At 47.1% G+C, this 27180-nt stretch overlaps 1 protein-coding gene across 1 annotated transcript in view; it reads left to right on the top strand.

The window, feature by feature from the left end:
- Window positions 1–27180, top strand: part of Dnaaf9 (dynein axonemal assembly factor 9) — a 116440-nt gene that overhangs the window by 77559 nt on the left and 11701 nt on the right. Inside the window, exons 21-29 of the mRNA XM_051144642.1 lie at window positions 4443–4546; window positions 6306–6452; window positions 8501–8589; window positions 9430–9528; window positions 9770–9887; window positions 11282–11370; window positions 12238–12396; window positions 18141–18266; window positions 21063–21100. Of these exons, the coding sequence (XP_051000599.1) occupies window positions 4443–4546; window positions 6306–6452; window positions 8501–8589; window positions 9430–9528; window positions 9770–9887; window positions 11282–11370; window positions 12238–12396; window positions 18141–18266; window positions 21063–21100 (969 nt within the window). The remainder of the gene's footprint in view (window positions 1–4442; window positions 4547–6305; window positions 6453–8500; window positions 8590–9429; window positions 9529–9769; window positions 9888–11281; window positions 11371–12237; window positions 12397–18140; window positions 18267–21062; window positions 21101–27180) is intronic.

Genomic DNA, 27180 nt, shown 5'->3' with positions numbered 1-27180 from the left:
CCGTGTAAATGCCATGTAAATCGCTGTTGGCCTGTATTGATTAGAGAGTGATGACCAGAAGAGTTACGTGTGTGTTAAGGGCAGGTGTGACCCCTACAGGCCTAACGTCTCAGCATCTGTCCCTTAGCAGCGGCACAGCCTTTGTTCTATAAACTAATCTCCACCTGAACTGATTTACAGAGCCCAGAGATGTGTACTCTGATGTCCTTTTCTTGTGCCTTGCAGAACACCACTAACCCTATCTGATGTCTGTTTCTGTATTTTTCATCTCTAAAAGTTCATTTTGAATCTTTTAAAAAGTATCCTTCATATGACAAGCTAATGCCGTTCCTCCGGGTTCTTGAACATGTAGAATATGATGTAACCATTGACTTGGTCAGGGGCCCCAAAGGGCTCTGCCGCTGAGGTGCTGGTGTTGCCGCTCAGTCGCTGTTCTGTTTTCTTTGCATCTGAGACTTCGTTATGTTTCATTGAGAAGGCATCTCGCTAGGTATCCCTGGCTGACCAGAACACACTCTGTAGACCAGGCTGGCCTAGAACACACTCTGTAGACCAGGCTGGCCTAGAACTCACAAGAGGTTTCCCTGCCTCTGCTTCCCGAGTACAGCAATCAAAGGTGTGCACCACCATACTTGAGATGTAAGTCTTACCTTTAAGCTTTGTTCCTTAGACAGGAATGTAGCCTTACCTGAGTAGGAATCCTTCTCAATACTCAGTGTTCCTGTGCAATAATGAGACTGTTTTCTGTGGCTGCTGGTGGTCATGGGTAGAATTTCCAGTGTGAGGGGCCCGTGTGAATGTTTGTCTCACATATGAATATCCAGTTTTTGCTTTTTGTTTTGTTTTGGTCTTTTTGTTTTCTGAGACAGGGTTTCTCTGTGTAGCCTTGGCTATCCTGGACTCGCTTTGTAGACCAGACTGGCCTCGAACTCATAGCGATCCACCTGCCTCTGCCTCCCGAGTGCTGGGATTAAAGGCGTGCGCCACCACACCCAGCTGCAGCACCGTTTATTGAAAAGGCCTTCATCTCTCCTGTGAATTGTCTTTGTTGAGAATCAACTGACCATGTATATATAGGTTTGTGGTTCCCTAACAGGCTCTGGTGGATGGTTGCTCATTGCTCCTTCATTCTCCCAGTGGAGATCAGACTTGAGAGTGGTTGTTTCCTTTGGGAGAGTTTGTTGAGCAGAGGTGCTGGCACAGACGTGGGGCATTGAACATATCTGAGAGCTCTGGGGACAGGACAGCCCAGGCAGGAAGGTCTGCCTCTACTCTGCCCTGCTCATTTCCTTTATGTCCACGTGAAGTTGGTGGCAGACACTTTTACAAAGAAGGCTGAGCTGCAGAGAAGGCTCAGCAGCTAAGAGCCTGGCTGGTCTTGTTGTAGGGATCTTTCTGGAATAAGCAAGTTGACAGTCGTGAGTGGAAAGAGGAGATGTCACAGGTAGACGGAAGCCAGGAACCACAAACCTCTTTTTAAGGCATATGTTATAGTAACTGGTGTATAGACTTTAAGCTTTTGTGCTCAGCTTGTTCAGGGCAATGGCCCATTGTTTCCAGCTGTTTCTCTGGGTCACTCTGTTCCAGGTAACAAATGAAGTCATGCCTGGAAATGAGCAGTGCAAGTAATGCTTTAAGTAAAGCAATAAATAAGTCAATTAATCAGTATCTAATCACTGGTCTTTTTTACCTGATTCTACTAGTCTCACAGAGAACTTGAGTTCAATTACTAGCCCGTACATAATGACTTACAATCATCTGTAACTCCAGTCCAGGGCATCCAACACCCTCTTCTGCCCTCCACAGCCATGGCACACGTGTGGTGCACACGCATACATAGAAACAAACACATGAAATAAAAATTAAAGAATGTTTCCAGGGACTAGAGCAACTCACCCACACAATAGCTCACAACCATCTGTAACCTCAGTATTCGGCATACTCTTCTGACCTCTGTAGGCACCAAGCACATTGTGCGCGCACACACACACACACAGGCAAAACACTCATACACGTAGAATACATAAATACAAAAAGAGAAAAAGATGGATGTTTGGTATTGTAAAATAACTGCACCCCTTACTTCTTTTTTGGACCCAGAAGAACAGTATGATTTCTTTAGGGCTGAGATAGCTCCTGCCAACCCTGGAGAAAGGGAATTATGAACTCACCAATGTGTCAGAAACAAAAAGAGTCTCAGGGTGGCACAAAGGACCGTGCAAAGAAAGCAGAAGTAATCTGAGAAGGCAGTTTCTTTTTGTAAAAAGGGTGTGTTTGACAACCCAGGCTAAGAAGTGAATGAAAAGCTGAAATAAAAGGAGGGTATAACTACTCCTAGTGTATGGAGAAGATTTCTGTTGGTGATGTAAGGGAGAGCGCAGGCAGACACAGCCCCAGCTGAACATGGCGGCTGCGAGACTAAGCTGAACTGTGAGAGGAAGAGAGAGCACGAGAGGAGCCACCAACCAACAGTGCTTCTGTAGGATTGAGGCTGGGGGAAGAGAGCTGGAGCCCAGTCTGTAGGCGGGAGAGGCTTAGGGGAGGAGGCGGGGCAGGAGTGCTGAGTGAGCCTCGTCCTGGGCTTGAGACCTAGTTGATTGTAACAGAGGTGGTCATGATGTCTCTTCTGCTTGTCTTGAGTCCAACTTCACAATCTTTCGAGACTGGCTAATTTTAAAATCAGCAGCACAAAGGAAATGCAGGAAAGGGGAAGGGTCAAGTTCTGGGAATGCAAAGGGAGGAGTCTTTGTGTAAAAAAAACGTTTTACCAGGTAGAGGAGATTAAAAGATTTACATACAGGTTTTACAAGACGAGAGAGATTAAAACAAAACAAAATATTTCTCACAAATAGAGCAGATAAATCCAAAGTACTTTAAACATATTTCCTTTGAAGACACCCAGTAAGATAGTGTGAATTTTGCTTCTCCACATTAGCAGACAGTATGTATCCTAGGTGGTGGGCTTTTTGTTTGTTTATTTTTATTTTTTTCATTTTTTTGAGACAGGGTCTTTCTATGTAGCCCTGGCTAGCTTTTTAACTCACCATGTAGCCCAGGCTAGCCTTAAACTCCTGGCAGTCCTCCTACCACAGCTTCCAGAGTGCACAGCTTCCAATTATAGACACATGCTGAGCTGCCACACCTCATTCTTACTGTGTCTGTGCTTCCTCTCTGGTTGGGGCTCTGGAAGGTTAGCTGAGCTTCCCCAGATCAGAAGGCTCAGCACACAGCTTGTGTAAGTGCACCTGATAGTGGTATCCAGTTACCACCTCTGGAGTTACTGGATGAAAGCCTGCTCTCTGCAGGCCCCAATGAGGAGGCAGGACATAGTTAGGGAGTCTAGTGTGTTTGGGGGTGGGGGGGAGGTGTCAAGCAACAAATACAGTAGAACAGGGCTTTTATGACTTCCTTGTTTCTGTTAGAAGCATAAAGAATATTCTCAGTGTCACAAAAGAACACATAAACAAAGTAGCCTGGCTAGCCAATTTTGAAAAAAAGGGGAGCGGGGTGAGGCAAACCCCAAACCAGGCTAGCAGCACAGCAGGGCAGGAAGTTTGCTTGATTTTTATTCTAGCACAAGTGGCCTTAGAATGAAAACCAATAAAGGTGAGATTCTAGAGATGACCCAAATGTGAAGAAGGGGGCGGCCACTTGGGCATGGAACAAGGTCTCCTGTAAGCATTTTGGCAGAGAATAGACTATATAGCAGCCTCTCCGTCCTTTCTTCAAGGTCTCTTGCTAAACAGAGTGGGTTGTAAGAGCCATGTGGTCAGGTCCTGGATATTCAAAGTCCTGGTTTAGTCTACATGGCTGTTCTCCTGTTCCCTAGCTCTCAGGAACACAACAAGCTACCACACTAAAGACAGTCTTGGCTGCCCACCTTAACATACCATTAAAGAGACAGGTAGTAGCCGGGCAGTGGTGGTGCACGCCTTTAATTACAGCACTCAGGGTGGCAGAGGCAGGCAGCTCTCTGGGAGTTTGAGGCCAGCCTGGTCTACAGAGCAAGTTCCAGGACAGACAAGACTACATAGAGAAACCCTGTCTCAAAAAATCCATAAATAAATAAATAAGATAGCTAGAAGGCAAGAGAACTCACCATGGGCTCACCACTGTCTCAGCTCTCTTCTGCCCTGCCAGTTGGCTAGGCTCTCAGAAGTGTGTGAAGACTCTTTCTAAGAGACAGGTGCCCCCTTTGACTGCTCTCAGGATTGCGGCCTTTCCCTTTTCCAGCATGTGACTCCTTGGGAAATTTTCATTCTTTGGAATCTATTATTTCAATAGTGGGAATACCAAAAGTAGGGACAAAAGTGTCTCTCTTTAGAATGTCTCTTCTCCTTTCAGGAAGATCACATTGTCACTCTAGTGCCCTCAAGAAGGACACTGGAGTCCAGCCCAAGGATGCAGCACTCCAGCTCTGACCAGCATTCTTTTTCTTCTAGGGACTGTGCACTTCTTCTCTGGTGGCCTTCTGTTTTCTCACCGTCATCACGGAAGTATCATCATTTCCAAAGATCACATGAATTCTGTTTCCTTCTATGATGGGGTAGGTGGTCTTTCAACCGCTGCCTTCAGTGCTCTAAAATACACCCCATTTCCCTTCTCCATTGCTATGTGTCGGGACGACAGGAAGCACAGTCGGCATTGGAGCAAGCAAGGAGGGAGGATGAGCAGAAGCCTGCACATTTCCAGAACACTTCCACGCTTTGCTAGAAAGGCCTTCTGCTCAGAAGAAGCCAGCCCAGCCCTTGCCCAAAGACAAATAGAAAATAGCCAACACAAAACAAAACAAAACCCTCCAATGGCTTTTCACACAAACCCAAGGCTCACACATTTCAGAGCTGGAAGGTTCATCCTATGGCGTGATGGGGTTCTAACTTATCTTCTAGTCATGAGAAAGAATTATACATGCAGCCAAAGATGTAAAAATTGCTCATTTTCTCCACAGGAGTTTAGCACCTTCCTTAACCTCTACCTCCATGACATTGGAGTCTTCAAGACATTGTACTTGTCACTGACTTCTTAGATATTGCACCAAAAACACAGACAGTAAAAGAAGAAGTACACAAATTGAACTAAATCAAAATTAAGCCTTCTAGAAGCTGGAGAGATGGCTCAGTGACTAAGAGCACTGTTCTTGCAGAGAACGGGTTCAATTCCTAGCACCCACGTGGTGGCTTTCAACTATCCATAACCTCTCTCTAGTTCTGAAGGGTGTAATGCTCACGTCTGACCTGCCTAGCCACCAGACATGCACGCCAAAGGCATACATAAAGTAAATATATAAATCTGAAACACCATTAGGTGTAAATAAAGCATTTGCTGTGCCAGCCTGAGAGTTCCATCACTAGACCTCATGGTGGGAGGGGAGAACCCAGCGCCCCAAACCCACCCTCTCCCGTGACTCCACGTGTGCTCATGTACATAGACACAAGATCTTTTTAATTACATTTTTGTTTATTTCCTGGAGGTGGAGTTTAACCTGGAATATATGTGTAGGTCAGAGAAGAACTTGTGGGACATGATTCTCTCCCGTAGGGTGAGAGATCAACTCAGGTTGTCAAGCTTGGCAGCAGTCACTTTTACCAGCTGAGCTATCTCACTGGCTCAAATAATTTTGAAAAATTAATGCTAGCTGAGTATGAAGGCTCATGCCTGCAGTCTCAGTGCTCCGGAGGCCAACGCAGGAGGCTTGCCATGAGTTCCAGGACAGTCTAGGCTACATAACAAAACCTTTTTCAAAAAATAAAGATTAAATTTAAGAAACTTCTGCGCATCAAAGGAGACCCTCAAAAGAATGAGCAACAATCTATTGAGTGGCAGAAATCCTATATATAAGAAATTAACACCTTCCCTGGAAGAGATGACATAAGCCTTAATCCTAGCTCTTGGGAACTGGAGCCAGGACTATAAGAAATTGTCTCAAATCTCCCCCATCCACCCTAAAACAGTACCTTAGAAGGAATTTTGAGGTGACATTTTTAGTTTAGGAAAATATCTATCTAAGCCAATGTGACAACATATTCCTCTAATCCCAGCTGTTAAGGAAACTGAGGCAAGAAAATTGTGAGTTCAAGGCAGCTTGGGCCTTTGGTGAGACTATGCTTCCACCAAAAAAGAAAGAGAGAGTGAGTCCCTGTAGTGCCAGTATCTTCTGTGGCTGGAGGTGGAAAGCACATTGTTACTAAGTCCAGTAAACCATGTGCTGTGAAAGTAACTGAAAAGCAGCCGGTCCTGTGTGTCCTAACTGTGGGGCTGGTTCCTGTGTGTGGGTTCCCATCTGACTTTCCTCTTTCTCTCCCTAGGATTCCACCAGTGTAGTGGCCGCCCTTCTCATAAACTTCCGCAGCTCACTGCTTCCTCATCTCCCAGTTCAGTTCCATGGAGCAAGCAATTTCCTGATGATTGCCCTTTTCCCCAAATCAAAGATATACCAGGCATTTTACTCCGAGGTAACATCAGTTATCAATTTAGCAAAACACAACTACCTTTCTTTTTCTCTTAGAAATTTAAGTGGTAAAATGGTATCTTAAAACAAACTAATGGTATCTGGGCAGTGGTGGCGCACACCTTTAATCCCAGTAGGCAGGTGGATAGCTGTGAGTTCGAGGCCAGCCTGGTCTACAAAGTGAGACCAGGACAGCCAAAGATACACTGGGAAACCCTGTCTTGAAAAACAAAAAACAAAAAAAACCTAATGGTAATATAAAGCAAATAGTGTGGCTCATTCCTTTAATCCCAGCACTTGGGAGGCAGAGGCAGGTGGATCTGTTGTGAGTTTGAGGCCAGCCTGGTCTCTGTAGGGGATTTCAGGCCACCTAAAGCTACATGTGAGACCTCGCCTCAAAAAGAGGTAGGGAGATGACTCAGTGGTGAAGGACACTGGCTGCTCTTACAAAGGACTGGTTTGATTCTCAGCACCAACATGGAGGCTCACAATCATCTGTAACTCCAGTCCCAGGGGATCCAATGCCCTTTTCTGGCCTCTGAGGGCAGTACCAAACATGCAGGTGTAAAATACCTATACAAATAAAAAGAAAAATAATTGTGTTTTTTTAATTAGAATTAACAATGATATCATTAAAGTGAGAGTTGAAGTAGTAAGTGGTATAAACCTGTAACCCTAGTACCTAGGAGGTGGAGGCAGCAGGATCAGGAACTCAAGCCTCAGCTAAACATGAAGTTCAAGGCCAGCCTGGCCTACACTCTCTAAAGACATGAATAACAACAAAAAGATTTAAAACCCGGTTGAGAAGACATAGAGAGGAATGGAGGCATAGAAGGTGTTTTCATAATCCTGTTGGTTTTTGAATGGTGAAGAATGGGAGCAGAAATGAAATCTGCTTGTCCCCACTTAAGTAACAATTAAATTTATTTCCTTTTTAGCTATTTTATTAAATAACGAGCTCCTCTTACTGGGCTAGAACTGTCTATCCCACCCCATGCTCTCCTTCCCTGTGGACTGCAGTTCCCTCTGTCTTTCAGATGCCCCTACATGGTAGTCTGCTCACTGTACATGCTTAGTACATGTTCTGTAAAGGAAGCAGCTTACCAGAAAGTCCACGGCCCCACAAGGTAGTGTCCCGTGCCTACAAGCCCAGCACTTTGCAGATAGAGGCAGAAAAGTCAGGAGTTCGAAGACTAACCTCAGCTACATAGCAAATAAGTGTGAGGCCATCCTGGGCTATCTGAGACTCTTTTCTAAAGGTAGTGCAGATAGATGGATCACGTGATGCACTTAGAGACCACACAGTAGCCAAAGCCAGAATAACGATTGTTAAAAGTTCTTGAAAGGGCCAGGTATAGTGGCACACGCCTTTAATCCCAGTACTCAAGAGGCTGAGGCAGGTGGATCACTGTGAGTTCAAGGCCAGCCTCATCTACAAAGAGAGTCCAGGACAGCCAATGCTACACAGAGAAACTATGTCTCAAAAACAAACAAACAAACAAACAAACAAACAACAACAACAAAATCCCAAGAAGTTCTTGGAAGGATGTGGTTACAGCAGCTCATGAGCAGCGTCCCTGCTTCATGACAGTCACAGAGTACAGAGGAACATGGACAAGTTCTTATGTGTCTCCCCCTTACTGCTGGGCGGTCCTGCCTGCCACCTGTTGGTGCTCACGGTCCACCTAGACGTAGCCTTCCAAATGATTCCTTTCAGCTAGCTCTCCTCCCTCCCTCTGCCTCTGAGCAGCAGCTTCTTGAGGCCACTACTGCCTTCTGGTCCTGTCACCAGGAGGACTGCTGTTCCTGACAGCTCCCTCCAGGCTTCCTGACTTCTGGAAGGTCACAGTCAGGAACCCAGAAAGGCATTTCTGGCTCTGCAAAACACTGAACAAAATTGCTTTCTGGCCTCATTTTTGAAGCAAACTTGCTTGTGATAATGTTTTTCTCTGCACTGACAGTGTTGATTTCAACAGTCATCAGATCCCATGTGGATTCCATATCCTGTTGTTGGGTTTAAAGTGTTCTTTGTTTAAATTCTGTTTTGTTTAGGTCTTCTCCCCCTGGCAACAGCAGGATAACTCAGGGCTTTCTTTAAAAGTGATCCAGGAAGATGGATTATCTGTGGAACAAAAGAGATTGTAAGTGGCTGTCTCCAGTGTTTGTGCTAGATTCCCTAAGCTTTGTGGGTGTGCTTTCTCTGCAGGGTGACTCACATTATGTAACAGAGGGGTCTTGGCTTCTGAAAGGGCCAGTAGTCATGTCATTATTGCTAACGCACAGGTCGTGGGTGTACTTCGGGAAACGGAGACATGAAATCCAAGCTGGGCATGTGGCTCAGTTGGAGGAGCACTTGCCTAGCATGCAGGGTGGGTCCGAGCCCGCCATGGTGGCACACTCCTGGAAGCCCAGTGCCCAGGAGGTAGAAACAGGAGCCTCAGAAGCTCAAGATCATACTCAGCAGTGTAATGAGTTGGAGGCTAGCCTAGGCTACATGAGACCCTGAAGAAAGTAGAGGGAGAGGAGGAAATTCCCTGCTGTCTTACCTAGGTTTCTGCTGCTGTGATAAAACACCATGACCACAGCAGTTTACAGAAGGAAGGATATTTGGGCTCACAGTTCTAGAGGGATAAAGAGTCGATGATGGTAGAGTGGAGGCAGCAGGTGGCTGGAACAGCGGCTGAGTGCTCAGACATCTCAAACACAGACAGGAGGCAGAGAGAGCAATGACACACCTCCTCCAGTATTCAAACCACTACAACCAAGAATTACAACCTGAGACCACTGTCAAAAAAACCGAGGCAGCCTTCTATGGACATGCCAGTTGCCGTGCACTGGTGCCATACTTTGTTTAAGTCAGTGCAGGACTTATTTTGGCAGTGTTGGCTGTTTCATCTCTGGCTTGGAAGCCTCAGTGCTAACTGTGTAAAGTGCCTTTGCTGTGGGAGGCGCAGCACTAACGTGAGCCTTTGGTGATTTAGGCACTCCAGTGCGCAGAAGCTCTTCAGTGCCCTGACCCATCCTGCGGAGGAATGGAGCTCCCGGAAACTGCTCTCAGCCAGACTCCCTGAGTTGGACCAGTAAGTTCTATGCCTCTGACTGCAGATGTTTACCGTCTCGGCTTTTGAAATGTGGGGGCCTCTGTGTTGGTCCTTCCTGAGCTCTTATTTATAGCTTTTTACGTGTATGTGCCACATCCATTTTCCTATCATGGAATCTCTTTAAGGCTTATGTTTGAGCACTTAGGAAGAAGTTACTAGAGTGAATGGACAGGTCAGGTAAGGCTGTGACAATGAAGTGACACTTGTCTTGTTTTTCTAGGTTTCTCCAACATTTTGCCATTGGCAGCATTGGTCAGGAGCCTGTGATGCGAACCCATCTTCCAGGCCTGCTGCAGCAAGCTGAAGTGAGCCCCACTCATGAAACAGGAAATGACAAGGTAGAGGACTTCACCAAACACGCCTTGGTCACAGGGTGGGGGAAGAGCCCAGGTTTCCACAGAAGAGAGCCACAGCTGCCTCTGCGCTTAGGGGACCAGCTGCTGCTAAACACCATCCAGGCTCAACAGTGTAAATTATCCATGGCTGGGCCTGCCTTGCTGAGTCTCACATGTGTGAAATACTCATGCCTGTGTCCTGGTATCCAGGAGTCTGAGGCAGGAGGGTCACTGTAGCTTTGAAACTCTCCTGGGTGACACTGAGTTCCAGGCCAGCTTGGGCTATAGTGTATAAAACTTTTTCTCAAAAGAAAACGACAGGTCTTCTTGGGCTTGTCATTGTAATAAACTTTCTCCTGTGATTGCTCAGTAAATTCCATAAATGGCCTTAGAATATGTACCTGAGGGAAACCCAGGTGTGCGTGCTGGTGTACTGCAGCAAGGGCCAGCCAGTGACTCCTTTCTTCCTCCACAAGAGGCTATAAGGGAGCTTATCATGCTGGGCGTTGTGACTCAGCACAGGTCTTATGGCTTGGCAGACACAGGGAGCCCACAGAAACAGCTCGAGCGCAGCTCCCCTGCTTGCCAGGTCTGCATGCCAGTAGAGCCAGGACACTTTTTTTTCCAGACTCCCTTTTTGCTCCCTAAGAAATGTTATTACAAATATAATAAATAGATACCCTGAGCATCTCCTTCACTTGGGGTCTGCAGTCTTAAGCAAGTTAGGCTCTCTAAATGCCTTTTCTATTTTAAGTGATACAGTGACAAATGCTCCCTAGAAATTCGGTTACTATTTACATAAGTGAACTTCATGAATCACCACACCTCCATAAGGTAAGTAAGTGTCTTAGCTTAGTTTCCAGTGCTGCAATAAAACACCATGACCACAAACAACTTGGAGAGGAAAGGGTTTATTTCAGCTTTCAACTCTCAGGTCAGACTCCACCAAGGGAAGTCAGAACAGGAACCTGGAGGCAGGGGCTGATGCAGAGGCCATGAAGGGGTGCTGTTTACTGACTTGCTCCTCATGGCTTGCTCAGCCTGCTTTCTTATAGAACCCAGGATCACCAGCTCAGGAGTGTCACCACCCACAATGGGCTGGGCTTTCTATCTATTTGCAATCAAGAAAACGTTTCACAGACTTGCCTACAGGCCATGTGATGGAGGCAGTTTTTCAGTGGAGATAGCTCTCCCTGTTTGACTCCAGCTCCTGACAGGTTCACAGAAAACTGCCCAGGTCAACAGACATTGTCATTCATTCTAAATCAAGGAGCTAGTGAATACTGGTGCTGATCTTGAAACCCACAGAGCCTTGCTCTGGATGTCAGTTTCTTTACGAGAGGTGAACAGTGTTCGTCAGTTGACTTGCAGACCCACACACCTTTCCTTTCATGTAGGTTACCATCAACATTATAACTGGTCTCCCAGGCTGTCATGCTAGCAAGCTCTGTGCTTTCCTGGTCACTCTGCATAAGGAGTACGGCAGGTTAGTATGGCTTCTACTTTTGCTTTGGGGAAGGAGAGCCTGTTCCTGGGCCTGCCCTGGTGTAGGGAAACCTTAGCCATCTACTGGCACTTAGCTCAGCAGTCATCCGTCATCTCTTCATTTAACACACTGTGCTTAGTGCCTTGTTTAGGATTTTCAGGGTTACCAGATCCTCGCGTCTAGTGATTCTGTCATACAAGTTTTCTCTTTGTCGGGGCGAGAATCTCATGTAGTTCATGCTGCCTTGAACTTCTGTGGCTGTAGCTGAGGGTGACCTTGGATTCCTGATCCTTCTGCCTCCATCTTTCAAGTGCTGGGTCATAGGCATGAACCACCACACTCAGCTGTGTGTGCTCGTCTCTCCTCCTCCCTGCCCTCCCTCTCTCCCTCTCTCGCCCATTTCCTCTGTCTCTGCAATAATAGCTAAAGTGGCCTCAAATTCAACTGGCAGTCCTCTTTTGAGCTCTCTGAATGTTATCACTATTGGCATGTGCCACCATTCCTGCCTCTTGCTAAAACAGTCTGAATTCTTGACCGTGCCCATTTCTTACTAGCTTTACCAGGAACTTACTGCTGGGTCAGAAGTCTTTCTCACTGCCGAGGCCTCCTGGCCATACATTACCTGTCTTTTTTCCCCCTGTGAAAGGAATTTCCTTTCAGAAGCTCCAAGGATTTTGGTTTCATGATGCTGAGCTTGTAGCCCAGCCAGTGTCCTTCTGTCCTTTTCTGTTATGCCACAGTAGCTCTCTCTCCATAATCACTGGCAGCATATTCTACAGAACACTGATCACACTTAAATCCATGCCTGGGCTTCTCAGGACCAGGCTGTATGCAGCCTTCTTCTAAGACTGCCTCTGCCGCTTCCAGGTGGATGGTATACCGCCAGCTCATGGACAGCTCTGAGTGTTTCCATGCTGCGCACTTCCAAAAGTACCTTTCCAGTGCCCTGGAGGCCCAGCAGAACCGCTCTGCCCGCCAGGCAGCTTATATCCGCAAGAGGACCAGACTGCTGGTGGTACTACAGGGGTGAGTGTTCAAGTCCTGGGAGTGGAAGTGGGCCTGGGGGCCTCTGGGGACCACTGTTACTGTGTGTGTGTGTGCCCTAATGCTTCAATACTCCTCGGAAAGGCCAGGATACTGTTGCCATACTGCGGCTCAGGGTAACTCCTAGCTACACATGTTTCAGTTTTGCCTTCTATATTGTAATATCTCCAGCAACTGTTAAGAGTGATAGTAGTCTTTAAGCCTTGCCATCTAGACATGGGAACCTTATCTGTTTTACTCCTCCCTCTTTTAGAATTACATATGTAGCCCCTATGCAATTTATAAGCACCCCCCTCCCCAATACCTATCCCAGAAGAGTTTTATGGGACTCACAGTGAGAAATGTGCATAGTACTGTTGAGCATGGAGTGTCTGTTTTATGACTGATGCCACGCTGTGGTTGTAGGCTCCTAAATCTTAAGTCCCTGCTAAGTACCATTATTGTCACAGGAAAAGTGGATCTCTCTCTCTGTGTGTGTGTGTGTGTGTGTGTATGTGTGTGTGTGTGTGTGTGTGTGTGTGTGTGTGTGTTGTAGATAGATATGTATGTATAAATGTGCACCCCTGTGTGCTTACACATGGAGCCAGAAGAGGACATAGGATGTCTTTGCTTCTTACGTCCTTGCTAGATCTCTGTCTTATTCCTTTCAGTCAGGGTCTTTCACTGGAACTGGAACTAGGCTGGCAGCCTTTTGTCTCTGTCTCTCACAGCACTGGGCACAGCCATGTCTTCCTTTTTTTTTTTTTTTTTTTTTTTTTTTAAACCTTGGAGCTGAGGATCCAAACTCACATCCTCATGCTTGCATGGCAAATGCTTTCCCTACTGTGCCATCTTCCCAGCTAAGAGGGAAGAACTGGCAGAGTCTGTGCCGCTGCTCCACAGACTCCTGCCCACCGGCCTTCCGAGGAGGAGCGCCTTGCAAGTCCTTTATCACCTGGGCCCAGAAGGGAACATGTAGGCCAGGAGAACAGAACAGGGGCTGGGCTTGTTTCTAGTGTTATGGCTGTAAAGAAGCTTAATGCTCGTCTCACAGTAATTAGTGTCTGCAGCAGGCTGCTTGTTTCCAGTAAAGAATAGGCCCAGATCCGAAGCTCTGCTTGGGCTCGTGGTTGTAATGATGGGACCTGGGAGGAGCTATGGTGTCCCTGAGAAGAAAGGCAAGTGAGGATGTGAACCCCTGGGGCCTTCGGGCACTGAGAGCCCTTGTTGTAGCCTGACCCGCTCTGCAGTTTCCCTCCTGCCAGCCCCTTATGCTATGGCATGGTCAGAAGGAGAATCCAGCCTTGGAACCACTTGCTTCCTTCAGGTTTTCTGTTGCTTCTACTAGTCAGAGGACTGGGTCAACCCAGCATCACTATCGCCTGCCCTGCCAGAACTGAGTCACTGGCAGTGGGGACCTGGGAGAAAACTCGCCAGTTTGTCAGTATACACAGCTAAGGTCATTTCTGTTACCCATCATCTCAGGTGCTATTGTCAGTTCCTTATCTCTGACTGCACAAGTCTGTGAAAATGCTGGGCATTCTGGCTGTTCCTGGCTGCTGTAAGGAGCAGCTCTTGGAGCACAGACTCAGCATTCATTCAGTCATAGCACAGGGTGTGAAGGACGCCAGTGGAAACCCTAACAGACTCAAATCAGAACAGCAGCCGAGCCCAGCCATGATGGCGTACACTTTCAGCTCTGGCACTTGGCAGGTGGAAGCAGGAAAATTGGCCTTTGGCTACATAATGAGTTAGAGGCCAGCCTGGGTTATATGAGAAATAGCAGCTGCATTTTGTGGCTCTTAGGTGAGTGGTGGCTCACACCTTTAATCCCAGCACTGGGAAGGCAGAGGCTGGCAGATTTCAGTGAGTTCCAGGAAATCCAGGGCTACACACAGAGAAACCCTGTCTCGAAAAACAAAAAAACAAACAAAAAGAGTTGTGGCTCTTTACTAAGGCCCTTATAGATTTGACCCATGGTTTTGGAGCCAACAGATAACGTAGAGATGCCTGCACTATAGCTTGCACAGTTCTCGGCCCTAGTCCGTACTGAAGCTGGTTGTAAAGGAAGGTGGCAGGGGCTTCTCATGCCAAAAACTCCCCCCTCTTTGATTTTACTATGTAGTCCAGGCTGGCCTTGAACTTGTGACCCCCTTGCTTCAGCATACAGAGTGCTAGGATTGCAGATATGTACCGTAACATTTGGCTTGTTTCTCAAATCTAGCTTCTATGTTCATCATTATATCTCTGATTATTTTCTTTAAGACTTTTTATGTGTATGAGTGCTTGCTTCCATGTATATGGGTTTGGGCATGCAGTGCCCATGTCAGGGGGGTGCAGGGAGGGTGCCAGATTCCCCTGGGACTGGAGTTAGGAACCATTGTGAGCCACCATGTAAGTGTTAGAAACTGAACCTGAGTCTTGTGCGAGAGCAGCAGGTGCTCTTAACCTCTGAGCCATCACCCAAGGCCTGACTTTGTTCTTTTCATGTGTGTGTATCTGTGTGTGTCAGGCGTGTCTGTGTGTGTCAGGCGTGTCTGTGTGTGTCAGGCGTGTCTGTGTGTGTCATGTGTATCTGTGTGTGTCAGGTGTGTCTGTGTATGTCAGGTGTGTCTGTGTGTGTCAGGCGTGTCTGTGTGTGTCATGTGTGTGCTAGTGTTCATGGAGGCCAGGGGAGGACATCAGACCCTCTGAAGCTAGAGGTGCAGGTGCCTGTGAGCTGTCCAGTGTGAGACTCAAACTCAGCTCCTCTGGAAGAGCAGCAGGCACTCTCAATCTCCAGCGCGGGCTCCTGACTGCTAAGCTAGCTCTCCAGCCCTCTGTCCTCATCATCAGTGAGTCTTCTGAGAAAAGCTTATAATAGAAGGCAGAGTTTTCTTTTGTTTCCACTCAACTTAGTACCATTTTGGAGGTCGTGGTATTGAGGGTTTGTTTGGTTGGTTGGTTTTGGTTTTTTGGTTTTTTTGGTTTGGTTTTGTTTTCAAGGTGTAGACTTGGCTGTCCTGGACTCGCTTTGTAGACCAGGCTGGCCTCGAACTCAGCGATCTGCCTGCCTCCTGTGGTATTGAGTTTTAACTTGGAGTAAAACTGTGGTTTCAAGAATGAAATAAAGGGGTTTTTATTTGTCTCTGTTTTGTTTCTGAGACAGGGTCTCGTTTCTAATAGGCCAGCCTCCAATGTAGTGGAGGATGACCTTGAACTTGTGATCTACATCCCTAATGCTGGGATTGTAGGCATGTGTCATTATGCCCAGTTTATATGTGCTGGGAATTAAACCTGTGGCTTCCACTCTGGCATCTAAGCTACATCTCCAGCTCCTGGAGTGCTTTTTTCTTCTTTAAAAAACAAATTTGTGAGCTGAGAATGGTGGCACATGCCTTTAATCCCAGCACTCGGAAGGCAGAGGCAGGTGGATCTCTGGGAGTTTGAGGCCAGCCTGGTCTACAAAGCGAGTCCAGGACAACCAGTACTGTTATACAGAGACTGTCTCAAAACAAAACAAAAAACCAGATTTATACTTGCCAAGCTCTTAGGGATAGGGCAGATGATAGGGAAATAGATGGGTTATAAAGGGATCTTCTTTTTTGGAAGTTTTGCCATCTTGACATAAAATAAATACATCTAAAACAAACAGAAACCATAAAAAGACAAGCCTTGTTATCTAGCTCACACTGACTGGCCTTTAGCTCACAGCAGTCCTGCTTCCTCAAAATCCTTTATTTTCAAATGTACTGCTGTAAAGGCCTGCAGTGTCTAGGATTCTCCTGCACCCAGACCCATCCAAGCACTGCACTGGATACAGACGCACACATGCCCAGGGAGAAAAGCCAGGGAGCAGAGCCTGTAGGACTCACTCAGCAGTTTCTTGAGCAAGCCAAGCAGAGAGACTCAGACAGGTAATCCATGCACTTTGGAGGCTGAGGCAGGATTCCACAAGTTCAAGGCCAACCTTGGTAGTAAGGTCCAAGCTACCATAGGGCTACATAATGAGAGCCTCTATAAAATAAATCAGTAAATAACACTAGAGCAGCCAGGTACCCATGGGGAAACTAGAACTTAGCAGGATCTATCCTCCCTGAGAATCTAATGGCTCAGCAAGACCAAGGAGGGTATTCTGATCTGGGATGAAGCCAGGGCCTTTTCACAGGTCAGCTGTTTGTAGGAATTCAGGGCATAGCTGCTCTGGCAGGCCACGCCCACTCCTCACCTCCCACCAGTCTCCCAAAGGCCCACACAGACACAGGTCCCTCTGACCTGCCAGACAGACTGCCATCAGGTTTGATGTCTCTCCATAGACTCAGACCTTTTGATAATAGCCTGGGTCCCATGGGGACAGCGCTGTCCTCCGTGAGGTGAAGAGGCCCCTTCTTAGAGCAGCCCCAAGCTCTGCTGGAGGAGGTCGAAGGTCCAGTGCCCTGATCTGTATTGCTTTAGGCTTCAGAGACTGTAACACTGAACAGCCACCTTTCTGCAGAGACGGGGGTGGGGGAGGGGATAAATGAGGAAAGACGGGGCCAGAGATACTCACAAAGAAAACAAAGTATCAGAGAGGCTGTGGCTGAGAGTCCGCGCTTTGCAGAAACACTGGTGGGAGGGGGTAGAGGAGCATTACCACTGTTGCGGTGTGCATGATGGCGAGCGTGACGTGCATGACAGGCACAAGATGTGTCACAAGATGCCACCTGATGTAGCTCAGTGTGGAGCACGCAACCAGCATGTGCACCACTCCCTGAGTTCCATCCCCAGCACCACAAAAACCAACACAGTGACACGTGAGCAGAGACAGCCAGGTGGATGCCAGAGGAAAAGAGCAACCCAGCCTGAGGGCAGAGTAACAGGTAGAGGCGTGCCTCGCGTGTGCAGAGAAGACCCAGGAGGCCAGCGTGGCTGGAGTAGCGGCAGGGATGGGATAACGAAATCCCCCCCAAGCAGTGTGAGAGGTGAGATGGCACAGGCTGCCCGGCCCACTGTAAGGGCCTTTGCACTTAATGAAAACACTAGAGGGTTTTGAACAGAGCAGTAATGCGATCTGCCGGAGGGCTTAGCATAGCACTCTGGCTTCCCTGTAGAGGACAGTTTGCAGCAGTCAGGCATAGTGAAAGTAGGGGCAGCTGGGAGACCATTGGGGTGTCCTAGGTAAAGTATGGTGGCAGTCTGGACCCAGTGGGAGTGTGAGCAGTGATCTCTTCCAGGTATATGCTGAGACTAAGGGAAAAATTGGAATCAAAGAAGGCTGGGATCTTTTGGCCTAGCATCTGAAAGAGCAAAGTCCTCTGGGCTTAGAATAGCAAGAACTTGGGAGGAACCGGCTTGAGGGCTTGGGTTACAGACATCCTCGCTCCTAAGTGAAGACATCAAACTGGTTCTGTAAATCAAGGTTGGAGGGAGCTCCAGCAGAAGAGGGGACTAGAAATGGCATTTGACAGGTCTGGTGACCGTGTGGAATGGGGGGAGATGAGAAAGAACTAAAGAGTCTGGAGGAGCTCCTGGGTTATGACTAGAAAGCACAGTCCCGCCCTCAGAGCCCCAGTCACTCCGTTCTTAGCTCCAGAATAGGCTGCCTCTTCTGCACACTCTTCCCTTTAGGGAAACAGAATGAAGAAGCACACTGTGGATTCTAGGGGCTCTAAATCACAAAGTGGGGTGACACCAAGGGACTCCATGGCAGCCTTCACCCCTCTGCACTCAGCACCCCCCTGTTCTGTAGCCCCACCCAGGAAGCTGACCATGTGCTTTTTTCCACTTAGCTACACAGATGTCATTGATGTCATCCAGGCCCTGCAGACTCACCCAGACCCACGTGTCACGTCCTACTTCACCATTGGTGCCGTCACAGTGTGTGTGGAGCCGCTGAGCTGCTACATGGAGCACAGGTAGATACTCAGGACCACCTCCAGCCCGTCACGTGGTGTTGATGTGACCTGTGGTGATTTTCCCTCCCACCATGAGATAGGTCTTCATGCATGTTTAGCTTGTGGGACCGCATAATAAATGAGACTATGGAAGATAGGCTTTATTCAGCCCTGTGAGAAGAGGAGCCATGTCTTTTCAATGCTTAGGAAGTGCTCATGAAGCATCTCTGTTGTGGAGGGGCTGGGCTGGGGTGGGGGTGGGGTTCAGCTTGGGGTTGAGGACTTGCCAAGTGCATGTAAAGGACCCTGGATTCAGTCCCAAACACTGCAAAAAGGGATAGAGGAGGAAAGAAAGAGGCAAGGGGGAATATATAAATCTGATAAAAGCTAATGTGGTGGTTAAATGCCTATCATCCTAGCACTCAGGAGGCAGAGATGGGAGGATCACTAGTTAGAAGCCAACTAGGCTACAATGAGGCTCTGACTCAAAGAAAGAAATGATGACTAAGTAGGTGCTTAAGTACAGCCTGGGCTACAACAGAGTGAGAGATCCTGCATCAAAAAACAAAAAATAGAAAAAAACAAGGAAGTTTTTCCTTGAGTATACCAACATGAGCTCATGAGTATACCAACATGAGCACCACAGACATAGTTTAATAACGTGGAGATACGTGTATAGCTATTTAAATACAGAAGTAAAGCTAACTTAAGTGAATATTTCAATACAAAAGCTAGTTTAGGCTGCAGAAACCCTGTCTCAAACAACAAAAAAAGAAACACCAATATCTTTTCATTGGATTAAGAAGAAAGCCAATGGCACACACCCATAATCCCATATGTGGGCGGCAGAGGCAGATGGATCTCTGTGGGTTTGAGGCCAGCCTGGTCTATAGAGCTAGTTCTAGAACAGCCAAGGCTATACAAAGAAACCCTGTCCCTTCCCCCCCCCCCAAAAAGAAAAGAAAGCCACCATATTAATTGGAAGGACAAAAATATCAAGATGTGAGAAATTTCATTCCATTCTTAAGAAGTCATGCATACACATGTGGTAGTCTGAGTGAGAACAGCCCCAACCATAGGCTCATATGTTTGAATGCTTGGTCCCCAGTTGATGGAACTGTTCGAGAAGGATTGGGAGGTGTAGCTTTGTTGGAGGAGGTGTGTCACTGACTTCGAGGTTTTAAAAGACTGGAGTGATTCCCAGAGCTCCCTTGACCTCTGCCTCCTACTTTTAGATCAATATGTGAGCTCTCAGCTGTCCCTGCCACCACCATGCCTTTGCTCCCCCATCGTGAACTCTAGCCACCCGAGGCCACATGCTAACTAAGCACTTTGTTTTATGAACTGCCTTGGATTAGCAGTTCTGTCTTACAGGCCCCTTCCCTTGTCAGAGGTTTCGTGTCCAGCCTCTGACATTGTGGGAAATCTTTGTGAGTTGTTATGGGCTGCTGTGAGAACGGAGGCGGAGCCAAAAAAAGGCCTAAGTGATTACACTCCAAAATCATAGGCACACACACACTTCTAAGAATATATTTATTGTGCAGCGGGTGATTCAGTGGACTGTACAATCACACATACCCCACAGTGACATCAAGGCCTCTGGTGTGGCTTTGTTCTTGCTCTTTTGGCCCTGCTTTTATCACACAGGTGTTCCTCCTCGGAATCTTAAGAAACTAAGAGAGAGTCAGGCAAGAGAACGGGATTCAGCAGTTTGGTTCATGTGGTGTGTGAGCAGCTACTATGTGTGCTCCTATGCATCTTACCAGCTGACTTGGGGACCATGGAGCTCTGTGAACCCTGACAGACCTAGACTTGCTGCAGGCCCACTGTGTGGAGTGAGTGCCTTGAGCAGGACATTTAACCTGCTTTCCAGTCTTCAGCTGGCACCTCTGCTCTGCTAATGGTTAATAGCAGAATGCGGTCTAACTGCTTGTATGGTGCACATCCTCCTGGGGACCTTAGACAAGGCAGCCGCTCTCATCGGTGGTCGCTCACTTCTCTAACAGGAGCATTATAATGTTGGAATTTTAATTTTTTTTTCTTACTTTAATTTTTGTTTTGTTTTGTTTTGTTTTTTGAGACAAGGTTTCTCTGTGTAGCCTTGGCTGTCCTAGACTCACTTTGTAGAACCAGGCTGGCATCCAACTCACAGTGATCCACCTGCCTCTGCCTACCGAGTGCTGGGATTAAAGGCATGTGCCACCATGCCCGGCTTAATTATCATTTTTGAGACAAGGTTTCACTAACTGTAGATTAGCCTCAGAAATCCACCTGCCTCAGCTTCCCTAGTGGCCAGAATTAAAGTCCTATGATTGTGAATTTTTTTCCTTCAGTAGACTGAAGAGACAAAGATCAGCTCCATCTTGTTTTGTTTGTTTTTGTCTGTGTCTGTGCTTTGGAGGTGGGTGTCCGGAAACCCAGCTGCTTTGTCTTGACTTGTGGGGAAGACTATCCCTGATCTCCTGAACCTAAGTACTTCCTGTTACAAGCATGTACCACCATGCCTGATGCTAACCCAGTGATAGAGTGCTTCACTGGCATCCAAACCACACAGGTGGAGCTTGGCTAGGGCAGCTCTGTTTGTCGCCTGTGTTCTGAAGAACTCTTGGTGCTCCCAGGATCCCCCCTGCAATGTGCCATGTAGGAATTTCCATGGAACATGAACTTTGGTGCAAAACTGTGAATGTCTTGGATCACTACAGCATCATGCTCAGTACCACCTGGCACTTGCCTTGTCAGTCACATTCATGCTTTTGTGAGAAATAATGATGACTCTGAAACAAATGGTTTTGAAAATACTTTTTTTTTTCTCCTTAGATTTCTCTTTCCTAAATGTCTTGACCAGTGTTCACAAGGTAAGCAATATGTTTGGCTTCCTGTTTATATGCCTGTCACATTCTGATCAAATACAGTAGGCTTTTCTTCCTGTTGCTGCCTCTATGAAATCTACAATGTATGGAATTGGTCCAGGGAAAACTCTGACAACTTCCTCCTGTCCTGCTGGGTAGACACACATCTTCCAGGGCTTCTCTTGTAATGTAGCAAAGCTCCCGCAGCTGCAGCACTCCTGCCTTGGCCTTGCAGCTGATGAACAGTAAATGGAGCCTCTGGGTCAGCAAGATTGTTAGGGATCCTGGCGAACCAGAATAAATTATGAGTTCCCTGCAGTGCTGCTGAGGTGCTCAGTGACCTCAGGGGGTATGCCTGGGGAGGGGGAGGCGGGTGACCGGGGATGTACCTGGGGAGATGGAGACTGTCTGGGGACACGCTTGGTGTGGGGTTGAGCTTTCCGAATCAGCCTAGGAACCAAGCATCTAATAAGAAGAAAACAACTTGGTGTCCCCAGCATACTTGTGCCCTGCTGATCCCATTGCCAGTCTGCAGGGACAATAAAAACAACACACAGAGTTGTTGTCTTGGCAGACAGCTGAGCTAGCTGCTGCTCAGGCAGGAGGCTGAGGAGGAAGAACGCTCATATTGGACTTGGCACACCAGGACTCACAGTCCCCCTGAGCTTTCTTGAGACAGGTCTCATGTAGTCCCACCTGGCTTGAGATCACTCTGTAGCCCACATCCACCTTGAACTCCTGATCCTCCTGCTTCTGCCCCCAAGTGCTGGCATTAGTAAAAACTGTCTTGCCTGCCTTCTGCAGCAGCAGGGTAGAGTGAAGGTTGTCTGGGCCCATTTATAATATCTAACCCAATCCAGGTGGATCTGGGGTTGGCGGTGGGGGGAGGTTCAAGACAGGGTTTCTGTGTGTCCCTGTGGCTGTCCTCAACTTGCTCTGTAGACCAGGCTGGCCTCAACCCTGAGATCCCCCTGCCTCTGCCTCCCTAGTGCTAGAATTAAAGACATGTAACACTATTTGCTGCTGTTGAGACCCTGTCTTTAAAAAAAAAAAAAAAAAGTTTTTTTTTTTTCTGAATTAGTCACTGAAAAATAAGCTGAGAAGGCCACTGGTCTTGATAGAGGAAGTCGGATATTCTAGAGGTACAGCTGGGAAATGCAGGCCGACTAGACAGTGATAACTTACTGAGGAAGTTGAGGAAGTGTCCGCTTGGCTGGTAGCACTTCCTGACCAACGTAGATGGTTCACACTTGAGAGGCTGAGGCAGGAGAATTGTCACTCCAAGGGCACCTTGGCTACGAAAGGACATGGTTCCCATCTTTAAAAAAATTTATTTGCCAGGCATGGCACCTTTAATCCCAGCACTCCTGACCTGCCGTGGCCCTGTCTTCTTGTCAGTGTTGAAAGCCACTGTCGTGACATTTCCCCTCCAGCATCTTCCCACTTTTCTTTGTGGAGCATAAGCACAGATGGTCAGGTCCCCTTGGCAGAGAGCCTCAAGGAAATGCTCTGTCCTTGTTGGCCATAAGTCTGGACCAGTATCTCAACCTTGTCTAGTGTTCATCCTTCTAGGCTGAGGCAGGCTCAATTCCCTTGGCACTGGATCGTATATTGCATTAATGGTCCCTTCCAACACATAGTTCAAAGGCAGTTGTCTCAAAGTTTGTACTTGCTGGCCTGTGGGCAGATGATCTTGATGCCATAAATTGTTTCTTTTCTATTTTGGAGACAGGGTCTCTCTGTATCCCCTGGCTGTCCTAGAACTTAGTGTGTTGACCAGGCTGGCCTCACAAAATCCACCTACCTCTGCCTCTGCTTCCCTAGTGTTTGGTTAAAGGCATATACTGCCACACAACCCAAATCCTGTCCCATTGGATGCCAAGGAACTCAGGAGCTGCAGTGTCTTGGTAAAGTATCTTCCATTTGTATCTGGGCCTGAGGACTCTGAGCTGACTTAACTTGGCTCGCCTTGGATGAGCAGGAAATTAAAATATATATATATTAAAAAATATTAAAGATTCAGTGGCTGTCTTGAAAGTAGGCTCTGCCACCAGCAGACAACTTATGTTGTGGTCCAAGGATGATGTGTCTTACAGAAACCTGGGAGTTAGGAACAGTTTCTGTGCTTAATATTCTGCAGCATTTACTGACATCAGAGGCTCACATTACATTTACCGAGGCTCATTTCAGCAAAGCGAAGGTGTTCTAACTGCCTTCTTTCGAAGTGCATAGAGATAAGCGGAGGGAGTTTCATTTATTCCTGGGCTGCTGAAAGCGCTTAGCCCAGTCTGCAGTGGTCAGACAGCAAAGAGGTTTTTCTGTTCTTGGGAACAGGCCAGACTAGGCTGCCTGCTTATAGCTCAGCTGGTAATCTTGGTGCAGAGCCGAAAGAAGCTCCTGACCCCAATAAGGTGAAACTCCACACTGTGGCCTGTTTGCCCTGTGTGCCAGACAATGGCTCTACCTGCCTTGCAGATGGCATTTCCTCTTGGCAGGTGGCAGTTTACATAGCTGGCCTAAGGAATGCTGAGATAATCCTTTTGCTTTTTCCGCTATGTAGTAAAGTCCCTTTTCTGTGCCCAGTCCCTGACCTAGAGCCCTACCCCTACAAAATCAGTCCATACAGTACATGTATAGCAAGCAGAATATTAGACAGGGTTCATCTTACAAGCACCACAATCTGGGCAGGAAAAGGGGCAGGCCAGGACTGTACCTGTGACCCTGGTACACAATGCTTAGAAGTTTGTACTGGTTTGACTCGTTCCTTTTGGCCAAGGAAATATCACAGTCTTCTGCCCAGCGTAATCTCCTAGTCACCTTCAGGGTCTGGCTCCCTTGTCTGCCAATCCCAGGATGTACTGAGGCCTGGGGGATTCCACCTGCTTGCCCATGGTGCCACATTTTGGCATGACCTTCTGACCTCAACTTACTCAGTTTCCAAAGGCTCCAGTGGCTTCTTGTGGCTGCACCAAGGCCTGGGGATCTGGCATCAAGCCTTCAAGAAAGCCCTTCACTGGGCATGGTGGCACACGCCTTGAATCCCAGCACTCGGGAGGCAGAGGAAGGCAGGTGGATTGCTGTGAGTTCAAGGCCAGCCTGGTCTACAAAGCAAGTCTAGGACCACCAAGGCTACACAGAGAAACCTTGTTTCAAAAAACAAACAAACAAAAAAAAAAAAAAAAAAAAAAACAAAAAACAAAAAAGAAGCCCTTGCTGTTTCTCTGCCACCTCCAAACTTGGGTGTCAGAGCACAGGTGCCACGTGCCCCTCATTCAGAGGCTTCCCTGGCACTGGCAGAGAAAAGACTATCTTAGCCTGAAAGGGAATGTGAGTAGCCTTCGGAAGATGAGCCTTTCAAAATCAAAGAAACGGGGCCACAGAGAGCTCAGTAGGTAAGAGCACTTGCTGCTCTTCATTGGACCCAAGTTTGGTTCCCAGCACCCATACTGTGGCTCACGACCTTCCAGAACTCCCTGGATACAACACCTTCTGGCTTCCATGAGCACTGCACACCTATGAAATACATGCAAACATACATATACATAAATTTAAAAATTAAAAGACAGGCTAGAGATACGGCTCAGCAGTTACTAGAATGTATTCTCTTATAGAGAAACAAGGTTCAGTTCCCAGCACCCACATGGTGACTCCCAGCCGCCTGTAACTCCAACTCCAGGTGATCTAATGCCGGCTTTTTGGGGCTCCCGCATACACATGGCACACGTAAATTCATGCAAGCACACACACACACAAACAAAAATCTTTTAAAATATAAAATAAAGCAAAAGCAGGCATGATAACTACTTTCATTCCCAGCACTAATATCTGAGATTGGCTTAAAAATTTATCTGGCAGCCAGGGGTGGTGGCACACACTTTTAATCCCAGCACTCAGGAGGCAGAGGCAGGCAGATCTCTGTGAGTTTGAGGCCAGCCTGGTCTACAAAGGGAGTCCAGGACAGCCAGGGCTATAAGGATAAAGAACAGTCACACATACAGAACAGCTGGGATCAGGTGGCCATGAACTCTGATGGAGATGTACCAGCAGCTGAGAAACTCAGATTTTTTATTGTATACAGCTGACCAAGGAGGCAGGTTTACTGTACACAGCTGAAGGAAGAAGCAGGTTAGCTCACCGTGGCAGGAACACTCTGTGGAGAAGCAGCTTGATTACAGTAACTAGTTTTAGCTAAGGACTAATGTTTGCACCAACCACACTTGGCCAGAGGAAGGCTTTACCATCTCCTGAACCTGACCACACAAGGCTGGCTCTTCTCATGGGTCTGAGGCATTGGGTTCCTTGATATGCAAGGCTCACAGCACTGGTTCACCATGCGCATGCCTACTGATGATTGTGAGCCACCATATTGGTGCAGGGAACCAAACCTGGATCCTGTGCAAAAACAGCAAGTGATCTTAACCACTGAAACATCTCTCCTGCCTTGTACTTGACATTTTAACAATATGAAATAAATAAAATTATTGAGCTAGATGGTGGTGGTTCATACCTTCATTCCCAGCACTCAAGAGGCAGCTCAAGGCCAGCCTTGCCTAGAGCAAGTTCCAGGACAGTCGGGGCTACAGAGAGAAAGCTGTCTTGAAAAAACAAAATTAATTGATTGATTAATTTAAAAATTATTGAATAGGCAGGCATATCTCTGTAAATTTGAAGCCAACCTGATCTCCATAGTCAGTTCCAGACCAGCAGCTGGAGATGTTCTAGATGTGTTTCAGCTGGTAGCATGCTTGCCTGGCGTTTGAGAAGTTCTGGGTTTGATCCCTAACACCCCATAAACCAGTGCATGCCTGTAACCCCAGAACTCGGGCGGTAGAATCAGGAGGATCAGAACTTCAAGCTTGTCCTCAGTTACATTGTGAGTTCTAGGGTGTCCTGGGCTACATGACACCCTGACCCACCCTACCCCCACAAAGGCAAATAATCTTATAGCAGAAATGGCCAATATCAATAAAAAAAAAACTTTATAAACTATGTTTATAACTGTGAAAATAAGTATGAGTTTGGGAGTATAATTTTGTTGGGATGGGTAACAACTTTTCTGATTATTAAATTCTCCATAGTTTTGTGGATTTTACACGTTAATAAAAGTTGTGATGTCATTGTTACCCATTCTACAAATCCTAACATAGGCTCCCCTTTCTTAGCACGTCAGTGAATGAATATCTGTGTCAACACTGATCTTGGAATTGTGTGACTCTAAGAGCATGATTGGCAGCACCTAATGCTTGGTGACAAGTAGATGTCACTTGCTGAGGCAGAGTGACAGCAGTTTCTGATAAGGTTGAATGTGAGGGGTACAGTAAAGCTCTTTGATCAAGAACTCCATGTAACAACCAAAAGCTTGAATTAAGAGAAGCTAAATTAGTCTGGGGCCTGTGAGCTGCCTTAGTGGTTAAGGGACTTCCAGCAGCACCGTGGCCTGAACTCAGTTCCTGTTACCCACGTGCTAGAAGGAGAGAGCTTGCGCCTGCAAGTTTTTACAGTGCATACACGAATGCACAATTTTGAGAGGGTGAAAAAGGGAACAGCAGTTAGGCTTGGTGTCCCAAGTTTATAATCCCAATATGTAGGATCTTTTTCTTTCTTTCTCTTTCTTTCTTTTCTTTTATTTCTTTTTTCCTGAGACAGAGTTTCTCTGTGTAGCCTTGGCTGTCCTGGACTTGCTTTGTAGACCAGGCTGGCCTCAAACTCACAGCGATCTGTACTGCCTCTGCCTCCCTGAGTGCTGGGATTAAAGGCGTGCGCCACCACACCCAGCTAATATGTAGAATCTTGACTCAGAAGGATTACTGAGTTCATGGCTACCCTGGGCTACCTAATGATTTCCAGGAAAGTTTGAGCTGCATCTTAGGTAAAACCATGTCTCAAAAGGCAAAAAGCCGGCCATGTGGCACACCTGTAATCTCAGCATTCAGGAGACAGAGGGGAAAGGTCACCACAGATTGAAGGCCATTCTGGTCTATGTCATGAGTTCCAGATCAGCCAAAGCTACAATGTGAAACTCAAAAACAAAATAAAAGCCAAACACACACATAAGGGGTGTGTGTGTGTGTGTGTGTGTGTGTGTG

The sequence above is a fragment of the Acomys russatus genome, chromosome 4 (genome assembly GCF_903995435.1).
Source record: "Acomys russatus chromosome 4, mAcoRus1.1, whole genome shotgun sequence".
Lineage (NCBI taxonomy): Eukaryota > Metazoa > Chordata > Mammalia > Rodentia > Muridae > Acomys > Acomys russatus.
Note: the sequence above shows the minus strand (reverse complement) of the source record. Positions and strands in the feature narration are given on the sequence as shown.